Raw genomic sequence first — 11,979 nt, forward strand, 5'->3', positions numbered from 1 at the left:
CCTTATTTTTTTTTTAGTAAAAAGCCAAGGAAACAATGTTGTAAAGTTGTTCGTTTGTTAAATCTAATAGGAAACGGGGGTGTATCCTAGCTTTTTTTTTCTTGAGATAGGAGAATTCTTTAGAGCTAACATGTCGGTTTTTTTTTTTTAAAAAAAACAGAAACAAAAAGCGAAAAAAAATGACGGAGAAACATTTGTTTAGAGTAAAACGCCTTTATACTCAAAAAACATAAAAAAAAAGCGAATCAGTTAACACGTGGCATCTCTACGTGAGTAATTGAACAATTCACCAGCCTGTTTTTCTCCACGTGCAAGAATGGTTAAATGTAAAAACTTTGCAGTAATCATGGTCAGGTTGTCATCAATACGTTCAGTATTGAAATGAAATAGATATCCCGTAATACCCAGTAAAATGCAGAGTTTCTGTGTTAGTCGCAACTTGTTCAACAACTAGGTTTTTTCGAAACCACGTAAAACGTCAATAGCGGGTAAGACAATAGCTGCCACCGAATCAAAGAATAGAATCGGTCTATTTTTGGGGACGGGGAAAATTTGGTATAGCTGTTATGCATGGCAATACGATTTAATCGTTCTTTTGGGTTTGGCTTTAAAATGGTGGCTTTATAATGATGTATAGTGTTATAAGGTTACTTGTGTTGAACATGGCAATAGGCAAGATGATTGGCGAGTAGGTCATACAAATTCTAATATTTTTGTTTATTTTTAATACCCCATGGATGGAAACATTGCTGTGCGTCATCTTAGCACGTTTTCTGCCGTTTTAATTGGTGTGGGATACTAAAAATAGCAGTTGTTTATTCATTCAACACAGGTGAATTATAAACATGTCGTTTATATGGAATCTTTGAAGGCAAAGGTGCCATGCTACCTGGCGCTAGTGCTGAGTGTTTTCCAAACGTGACTTTCAATAACTTGGGGATGCCTGTAAATGATCCCGAGGTACAATAATCGACCCCCGCGGACAACACACGGAGATATGGAAGGATCATTTACCTTGTATATATCATTGTTTAAGATTTATGACCATAATGTAATTAACTTGTTGATCAATCTAAAAAGTTCAAACTCTAAATTAAGCAAGCTGTTTTAAGAAAGCGATCAAGGAATCTTGTTCATGCAGAAGATCAGCCATTGAAGTTTAAAAGGAACATCGATTTTTATAAACCTCGGAGACACCTTAAAGAATATCATCACGACCTACCCATAGCAGAACAGCGATAAAACCTTGGCAACCATTTGCTCTCGTTCGCTGGTTTTGTAAAACTTCTTTCAACGTTTGAAGGGGAATAAAAAATTTCAAAAAGTTAGTTCAGGTTCAATTTTATCCAACTCGCCAGAAAATGGGGGAACTATCTCCTTCCCCAGGTATGTCACTCTGGCCAATGAGGATCCAAATCTCCCAATTTTCTTCAAAAACAAGACGACTACGCCTTGCTTTTCACTTCATTTTTTGTAGCTGGTGGTAATTTAACACGAGCAACTATAATATAGCCTACGATGTTATAAATCATGTCACAGAATCAGTTAATGGTATATATAACTTACAACATCATGATGCCTTTGGTCCGTTGGACACGAGAGGTTCTCATCAACAACATTGAAAAACTAAACGTGAATACAATGAAAGCTGGTTCAAACAACTTCAACACCAATCGATGCAATCCGCGTTGTTCCAATGATAGGTTAACTAGAGTAAATTAAAATTTTGAACTAGACTAATATACGCTTGTAGATGCAAAGAAGTTTCAGTAAAAACGGGGCTTACATATCTTTGTAGAGAATAGTATTCGGTTACAGCAATCGATTCGACTGCTGGAAGACAAATACCACATCCAGTAGTCTTGTTTCTGTATGTATCTGTGTGAGTGTGTGTTTGTATACACAAATATTTAGAAGATCTGGATAAAACAGACGAAGGACGTTAGACCTGAATATGAATTGTTAGTCCAAGTGAGTAGTCTTTAGTTCGAAAGTTTTTAGGTAAATCATATTATGTAGAGACGTGCAGTTTTTTCGAACATCAATGCTAGAATTAGCAGATAAGATGTTATAAGATGCTTTACAACAACTCTTTTGCTGACCTGTGGTGAAATCTCGTATACTGTTTGGAAACGTAGCCCCGATTTTCAAGAACAAAAACAGTCATTTAAAAGAAGGGATAGATATAAAAACAAATGTTAAAGATGGCCTATTATCAATTATTAAACGACACTGAAGATGATAACGACACGTTAACCTTTAAATTACAAGTGAAGGCGGAAAATATGAAAAAACTGAAAACTGATTTTGAAGATTGACACTATAATTGGGTAATTTTTAACACGCACTGACTACAGCGTGAGACAATAAAAAATAGTTATAAAACCAATCCCCCTAAAACATCGACACACAACACAAGAGAAATAGCATTTATGTATTATCATTTTATTACTATGTCACTCACACAGATTTCATTTTCTGTTCATCTCCTTCTTTGTCTTCTTTATACTGTAAATGATTTTGCAGAGAAACACATTCTTGTACTACGTGACGTGTGACGTGCTTTTTTAGGTATAAAGGACTGTTTAAAAAAAATTGAACTGCGCCTTTTTCCTCTTTTATTTTTTACTTTTTTTTTATACAGCACGTTAAATCTAAAAAAACTCGCCCTTTTTTTCCGGAAAAAACACTCAAACCACCTATAGTTTTTCTTACAAAAACAAAACAAAAAAATGCTTCCCAACCAGCAACTATATATCTCACCAGACGAACTCCATACCCAAAGCGCAGGTTCTCAAAGCTTGGATTGTCTTGCAGAATTAGCATCGTCCATGGTTTATGTAATGTGGCACGGACGTAAATTCACAGACATGACTAATTCGTGTGTCTATAAAAACTCCTTCTGGGAATATGGTCAATCCATCTCGTCATTTGGCGCCTTTTGCTTAAATGTAAGTTTCCAAACTTTGTGTGCGCAGTAAAAAAAAAACTTAGTTTTTTTCTTTTAGATTTTTAAAGACATGGAAATTGATGAGTCTACTGTATATCTTTCCTTGAAATACGTGGCTTTACTCATACAACTGAATCCAACTATGGAAGGATCGGAAGGATCTGAGTACCGTATTTTCGTTGTTGCATTGATACTGGGTAAAAAAAACTTTGGAAACAATGAACAAAGAGTGATTTTTTATTTAACTGTTTGTTTTCATAATAGCCTGCAAATTCTTGGACGATATTACTTTTGCTAACACAACATGGTCGGAGGTAACAGGCATGAATTTACGCGACCTGAACCTTATGGAAGCCGAGTTCCTGGAAGGCATCAGTTATCGATTGTTAATTCGAACTGAAGAATTCAATCAATGGAAAACGTTGACGGATGAATGTCATGACCGATTGTCAGTTTACTATGTACAAGCTAGCCAATTTGAACAAGAAAAAACGTTGCTTAGTATCTTTTATACAATTGGTTTGCGACCTTTGCAACTACTTGAGTCTGTAGCACCAAGAACTATAGCACCAACAGCAGTACGACCACCAGTAGCAGCCACAACAATAACAGCAGGATATTTGTACGACTGTCATGATATTTGTTGGAGTGAGATTGCAGCTGCAAGTATTCAGCAGTACCAATATGCTTATAAACAATATCAAAAATTTATGCAATCGGTGTCAAATAATGTAAACCAGCACGCTTATCAATTACAATACCTACAAACTGTGAAACGTTTACAAACACCTGTTGGAGATCCTGCTAGATATCCAGTCACCCATATTTCAGGATCAACATGGGATGCATTATTTAATGATATTTACGGTTCCAACTATTACAGCAATCAACTACCTATCTCTTGGTGCAATCTTTAAACAAACAATATTTGGATTTTTTTTCTTTTAATATTACCAATTGCCAAAACACGGTTATTTTATTTCTTTTTTAATTTTTTTTCATATTTCTTCATCCCGGACCGTAAATACCTTCTATTATTATTTTTTCATTTTTTTCTTTTATTTACGGTTCCGACACATAGTTTTTATTCCACATTATACTGAAAAAAGTGAGTGCCAAACTTTTTTTTATATTCCTATAAAATATTCTTCGTTATACCTATTGTTTTTTTCGACTTCTCTGTTATTCATATGATGGGAGTTTGTGGATTTTATTTTAAAGAGCTTTATATTAAAAAAAGATAGTTTTAAGATACTTTTTCCAAAGCAGACTGTGATTTCAGAACGAAAAAGTGGGATGCATGCCCAGATGAATGACATGAATTGATCCTTCGACAAAAAAACGCAAAAAGGGAGATCTGCAGCCAGGAATGATCAGTTATATCGGTCAGCTGAAAAAACATAGCAGCATATGGATATTGTAGTTGCAATGATTTTTTTCATAAATACCAATCCGGAGGGGATACTTTGATTACAACCCCAATATGAAAAAAGAACACCATTATTGTTGTTTCCCAAAATTAGAGACGTTTAGAACCTCGGTTATACTGCCTAGGGAGATTAAAAATACACAGGCCATAACAAATCAATTGTTTTTTTTTAATTCATCCTCCCGGTTGCCCCTGTTTTCGTATTCTTTTTTTTTCACAAACACATGCAACTTTATCTAAAAAAAACTGATAAAGATATTACTGTCATTCTCGTTTTTTAAGGAGTGATAGCAACGATAGTCAGACTCTCTCTTAAACTATTTTTGGGGCAATTTCCATATTGACTACTATATCTTGCCCCTGAAAAATGATTATTGACGACGATTGGTGGTTTGGCTTTGGTCGGTTACGCTAATGCTTAGATTTGGTTGCTTCGACCGATGTTACTGTTGGTCATACACTTAAAGATGATTCAAGACAGATGTTGACATGACGGAGATCAGAGCAAACAAAATTACTTTCGAAGAAAAGCGGGTTAGGTGCGCATATTAAAAGTAAAAGAAAAGAAATGACCACAATCTTTTAACAAAAAGTACGTCATGCTAATTTTCTGAATGGTTCAAATGGCTTTCAGGAAAATGAGTTTAACACCAGATCTTCCATTGGAATTCAAGAACGAATGAAACTCAATGGTGCGTCTAATGTTAAGATATTATGTTAGGTATGAGCGCAAGTAAATCCATTACAAGTCTCTCTTACTGGTTGATTAAATGGTGGCCTTAAAACATCAAGTAGATAACCATTATAAAAAAAACCACAAGGAAAAAATTACGGGCTAGTTTAAAAAGGATCGTCATTTTTTGGATAGACACTTTTATGTTAATAGCTATTGTAAGAAGGTGGATGGGTTTGACGCTGCAATTTTGGGTTTTTTTTATTAGGTTTTATGTAGCTTTCGGTATATGATATTGGGTGGTTTTTGGGATTTATCATACGAACCCCTGTTTTCTCTATCAATTTTTGCGGTATCCCCTATAGTACACACTTAATTTTCGTAAATTAAAAAAAAAATTAAGCGATTATGTAAGTAAAGCGATTCGGCAAGTACAGTGATTTTGCAATTCTGTTGGTAATGCAATGATCGGTAGTAATGGAAAGATCAGTATTTATGCAATGATCAATAGTAATGTAGTGATCGCTTGTAGTCATACCCCGGTATCTATCCATTTTGTTCTTTTCAGGACTGTATATCTAATTTAGAGCGTTTATTATGCAAGAATAAGTGATGGGCTGCTACTACATTGGGGTTAATGATGGTGATTCAGTTGTTGATTGATCAATATGGATGATGAAATGTTGGTTATGGGAACGAAATAAATAACCTCGCTTGCAGAAAAAGTAGGATTGATGGGCATTTTAAGAAAAAAGAATGGAAAACAAATTTTAAAAGCGAGTACTTCATAAATTTGTTTTTGAATGGCTCGAATGGTTGCCATTTAAAACCATTCATCGGAGGCTCTTCAAATGTAATTCAAGGAAACCAGTAGTTCCTAATGATAGGCGTATTTAGAGTGGATATTGCAAATGACAGATATGGCTCTAGTGGAAGCTTTTTTGGAGTTGTGGAAACGTTGAAAAAGTTGAAAATCAAAAGTTTTTAACATTCTTTAAATGTTTGTATTCAAATATCTTAATTTATTAAAGCCGGGGGTTAAAATTGGTAACTCGTTCCTATGGTAAAAGTGAGTTTTCCATCGTTAAGTAACGTGTGAGTCGACCATAATAAACAGGCAGTCTAAATGTGTTACGGAAATACTAGGAGATAACGGCTGTTTAAACATATAAAAATCCACAATCGTTTATTCTTCCTTTCACTTTGTTTTCTAGAAGTTCATTTTTTTATTTATCTTCTCTAACAATGTTCATTTGGAGACACTTCCAGTTCTCAAGGAAAACGTGGCTTTTCATGGTCAACGTTAGAAACATTTTTGCTTATCCAATGCTATGCCATTCACGTACCTACTTTTGAAAGTTGAAAAAGCGATTCCAACACTGCTATAGCTTACCGTAATTTGAGAAAAGAGTATAATGAAAATGCTCAACATGCCAATATTCCACCTCGCGAGTGCATCGAGAGTATGAACCTATCAAGAGTAAATAGAAGAGTCTTGTTGAGAATTACAAGAATGAGTTCACCAGACGATCTACTATTGACAAATCTGGCTTCGACTCTGATGAAATATATCAGCAGTCGGATGAAATACTTCAGGTTTATTTTACGATTGGACGACCCTGTGCTTACTGTTATCAAACGAGATGCTTTGCAGACAACAAAGCTTTACCACATGTAACTTTCCCTAGTGCAGAAGCAAACTCTTTGCCCTCCTCGTCCTCTTCCCATCCATTGTCATCAATTTTTGACCATGTTCGACCTTCTCTGTCCGACAACCTACAATCTCCAACTAGTACAGGAAGAACTGTTCCACATCAATTGTCTCCCCCCGGTCAGACATCATCTTTATATCAACCACCATCACCCTTTCCCCCACAGCAAAAAACAGCACCTCATCCCCGCTGGCATGCTCTACACATGTGGCATCCACGTAACCAACATGTCCTACTTGCCATCCAAATATGATCATTCTTTTCTTGCATACAACTTGACAATTCAAAGAGTAAAAACCTTCCCTGTTGTAATTAGTGTTGGACCTTTTTGAGCTTGCATTGATCTTGCGCCAGTTCAAGCGAAACTCAAACCGAGTTTTTATACTCGAGCCTGCGCCACTTTTTTTTTGGGTTCGAGCCGGCATCAATCGAAGCTCGCTCGGCTAAAATGTGGACAGTGGTTACTTTAAAGTTAAGGTCCTGGAAAGACTAGTGATGGCTTTTCCCCTTGATTTTAATCTTTTCTTCCCTTCACCATTTATTTTTATTTATGCTCTAATAATTTGAACTAAAATGCTTTAGACTTTTATTTAATTGTACAACCAACAAACACATTTAGTATAGAAAATGATACAGTGTTGTACACTTAACCCAACTAACCGAAATTTTTACGGCAACCATAGTAACATGACGTAGCAGAATTAATTTAAACTTTCATGTTCACAAATCCAAATGTATTATATTTATAGATGCAGTAATAGTTTGCTTTAAGTATCCGAATTTGGTTCTAAGGCTGTTGAAAAAAAAGTTTTTTTTTCTTTTTCCAACTTTTATTTCAATATATAACAATTTTATTATTATACCTTTCGGCAATTAACATCACATTGACGTGCACTTTGTGTAATTAAAAAGGCGGGCAAATTCGAGCTATGGTATTTGCCACCGAGCCGAGCTTAAAAAACTTTGAGTGAGCTCGAGCTGCAAAAAAACGTATTCGAGCGAGCTTCGACTGGAACACGATTGAAGCTCACTCGAGAGTTTTGACATTCATTCCGAACCCCAAGTTGTAATACGTTTCGGCATACTTGGTTGGCTTCTGGGCAAGATGGAAATGGGTACCATGAATACACCAAATGCAATTTCGAAAAAAGCGGTACTTTTTGATTCCTGCGGCCGACTAGTCTTTTTGCTTTTTGTTGGGCCAACGCATGAAATGTCCAAGGTTGTCATTAATTGCCTTGAAATAGCGTTTCGTGTAATTAGTGGCAAAGCCTTTAATGAACCCAAACAAAGTAGCTATCTGGTCGATGCTGTTGGCTGTTCCGTCATGGTTCAATCGTTTTAAGATCACCGCAAGTTGGATATGAACATCTGTTTGGGCGACCAAACTCTTGTTGTTGAAGACAGGTGATCTTCAGTAAAACGATGAAGATTCAACAAGGACACCTTCTTCATTCGACACATCTTGACAAACTCTTGGTCGTCCCACTTGTGAAACAACTCACGGTACTGGTTAATTTTAGAGATGCCTATTTCACTGTTCAAAACGCGTTTCGTTTCTAATCCTCTCAAAACTTCGCGCACCTCATCCGCTCGTTCATCGTCTTCAATAATGACATTCTGCATATGCAAAGTTTTCATTTCATTCAAAATCTGTTGTCTGACTGATACTTGGGGTATGGTGAAGGAAGTTTATGAAGAGATTTATAATTAAATGAGTAGTAAAAGACGCATAAAAAAGGAATTAAAGCAGAGAAGTACTACAGTGTACTTTTGGCTATGTGACAAAGTTTTTAGACATTCACCTACTCCAAAAAAGCTTCCAGAAAAAAAACAAAAACGCCCAATAATTTTATAAAAGCTTACTGTTTCGTACCCCCTGATGTGACTTAAGCGTCTCAGGGTTACTGAAATTTTAACGTGAACCTGACCTTGTGAAATAAAACGGTCGTTATGAAGACTAGGTGCACTTCAATTAAGAGAAGAAGCTCTAAGAACGACTCCTTATATAAGTATTTTTCAAATCTGAACAAACTATTCGTCATTTCACTGGGGAAAATACTAGCAATGCTGTTCCTGTTTTAGGAAGGCCAGGTCCACTGTTGAGAACACGTTTTGTTTCTGACACACTCCAACGTTTGCGCAGCTAATTAGCGTTCTCTTCATTTTCAATCATAACATTGTGCTTGCGCAAAGACTTCTTCGGTTTCATCGTTTGTCGTATAGAAGACCGTTTAAGTACTTCAAAAATCGAATAGAAAAGATGTTATTTTTAAATATTGGTTAAAAGTCAAATGTGGAACCTATTGCTGTATTTGGTTCGTGACGAGTTTTCCGAGCCTAAAAAAAATAACGGAATTTCAAAAAGCAAATTGCAGTAATTTTTGAAATCATTTAATGTTTGGCACCCCTCACTGTGTGGACACGTAAAATATAAAGAATTGTCCGTCATATGACTGAGGACTCTACTTGTATTACCATCTTTTCTTTAATAAGGCGAAATTAAAAAAAGCATTAATAATATATAGCGAAATAAAACAATTCTTTTGATAAATATACAACTATACATTCTCTTCTTTCGCTCAGCGTACTTCACCTATATCTTTGAATTTGCGGATGTCCATCCAAGAAGACGCTCCATCTTCAACACCTTAATTCCAGTTCATGGCTCGTCAGTTGGAGGAGATTAGATTAGATCTTCAAAAACAATCAGTAACTCAACGTATGGACGAAAAGTTTGATCATAAATCTGGCATTTTTGAGCGACCTATTACAACTGATCTCATGCCTAATCCGAGGTTTAAGAGTATCTTCCAGGTATGTCGGATGACTTCTTTCTTTCTCCTTTAGATGAATTGGATTGTAAACGACTGATACACTTTTTGACTCGAAATGTTATTCACTATCACCTGGCTACCAATCTCAATTTGGTTGGTGATTATACACGCTGTACCATGTAGACCGATAATCAATTATCAGAAGGCAAATGACGTTTGACAACTGTTACTGAACCAATTCATAAAATTTCGCGTGTCAGTCTTGGCTCGAATGGCCAATATGTTTCTATTACAATTTTTATAGATTTTTACAACACGCTTTACATTCTTCTGTCTCATACCGCTTTATATATTATATTGGTTCAAATGGATCATATATCTCAGGAAGTCCGTTTTGTTCACCATCTATTTCACATACGCCTAATGTACAGTCTTTTACCGCAACCTTTGTTCTTAGATTCAAAAGCAACTTTGGAATGTACTAGTTAGCTAAAGCAGTTGTCTCTGCGTCTCCAAAATCTTAACGTGAGTCACTGTATTACCATCGTCTACAAAGAACATCACTTTAATTTAAAAACGTTTTTGTCTAACAAGTCTATAAAATCTTCTGCTGGGGTTAAAGCACATGACGCACGGTGACATCGAATCATAGTCACAGGTCATGTTAAACGTTGACACCAACGACAATAAGCTTTAGATGCAAAGTATACTGACAGGAACAAGGCAAGTAGAAAATGGCAGAGAACGAGTAGCTCCTTCAAAGACGTCTGTTTATATATATAAAAAAGAAAGAAAAACAGAAAAGAAAAGAAAAGATTGTTATGAAATATATCTGATAATGAAAATTCGGAGAATTTCATTTATTCAGGATTTTTTTTAAAGAAAAAAAACCAGAAATTAAAAATAAGAATAGGAAATACCAAAGATTAGTCATAAATTATGCCCATCATGACAAAACATTAACATAGCTAATAGATCATAGATTGCGATTGAGTCTAAAAGATGTCTACTAATAAAGCTTATTGGTAGCACACAGTTTAACAAGCTCTTGACATATCCATTCGAATTGTGTAAAATTAAAAAATATATAGTACTGCCGAAGGTCCATACCGTAATAATTTTTATACGGAAAGTTGTCTCAAACTTGTTAACAAAAACATATTTTGTTGCATTTAGCTGATCTTAACCATCTTCTGTACAGCTATTGGGTAATATGTAATTTTTCGAAGTTTAGAATAGGATTTGGAGAGTTCAGTTGGTAGGAGCCAATAACTTGGTGAAGAAGAATTGATTCAAAATAATCTTTATAACTGAAGAAATTCCAAAAAGTAACGTTCGAAGGTAATTAATGCTCAATTCATACATTCAAATTGTTAGTTAAAGAACAATAATCACTGTTATAATTACGGTGGCCTAATTTCGTCCCAGAGACGTAAAAGAAAGAAGAGAGGTGAATAGAAAAACGGAAGGGCGTAAAAAAATGAGCGTGCGCACGACAGTATTTATCAATGTAATATTCTAGGCAATATTCAGCCTCAAAATTATACATCCCGTGTAAACCCCAATGATCTCATTTCTTGTCAATAGAGATTGGTTCACTTGTTCCTTAACTGGTACAGTTCATCCATTTCATAATGAAAAACTTTCGTTAAAACGGACATTCTCAGAAATTAAAAGTCCCATTTTTACCCTGGTTGAGAAATTCGAGAGATAAAGCAACGAATTAAGAATAAAAATAAAGAAATTTGACGAAGTAAAATTATCAAACTGCAAAAATAAACTAAAGTCTTTATTATACAATAAATTAGATTCTTTATATACATATTCAGGACTGGCTGATTATCAATCATTAAAGTGAAACCTGTCAAATATACAATAGGCGTATTTTCAATTAAAGATCGAGCATCTCATGGTACCTTCGAGAATCTTGTTATTGACGAGCGATCATATCATTGGATTGTATTATCTGGAATAAATGTATGACTATTGTTTTCTATATGTTGATGAGTAATCAATGCGTAGTAAATAGAGTGTAATAGCATGTATTTGATTTAAAGAGTAATGCAATAATGATTTATAGAAAGGTTATCAAATAAGAAAGAAAGAATTGATGATAGAGTTATATCTGTATATAAGCTCGATCACAACACTGGTGATTTTCATATTTTTTGACAGAGGAATCTAATTTCCTGCAGAAAAATGTTTACCCGGGACAAATTTGATAGATTTTCATGGATGTTTGCACTGTAAAACACCCCCGGACATTTTTGGGTTTTCCGGCTGTAAATGGCAAATTTTGTTTTGCCATATGTAAAAAGGTTTGTGTGAAATGAAAAAAAATCGGGCTCTATTAGTTTGTGAAGAACTCTCTAATTAAGAACATAAAAGAGCCAGATTTTTGACACATGTTAAATTCATTGAGGAGATAGCGTTTTTTC

The 11,979-nt window shown here is 35.1% G+C and overlaps 1 protein-coding gene across 1 annotated transcript; it reads left to right on the forward strand.

The window, feature by feature from the left end:
- Positions 1–2,798: 2,798 nt before the first annotated feature.
- EV154DRAFT_397450 (uncharacterized protein) lies at positions 2,799–3,474 on the forward strand (the record flags this gene model as incomplete). Its single annotated transcript, XM_051595211.1, has 3 exons — positions 2,799–2,951; positions 3,009–3,147; positions 3,215–3,474. Coding segments are annotated over 3 exons (552 nt in total), but the record flags the coding sequence as incomplete, so codon positions are not given.
- Positions 3,475–11,979: the final 8,505 nt, after the last annotated feature.

The sequence above is a fragment of the Mucor mucedo genome (genome assembly GCF_025094135.1).
Source record: "Mucor mucedo strain NRRL 3635 chromosome Unknown EV154scaffold_268, whole genome shotgun sequence".
Classification (NCBI taxonomy): domain Eukaryota; kingdom Fungi; phylum Mucoromycota; class Mucoromycetes; order Mucorales; family Mucoraceae; genus Mucor; species Mucor mucedo.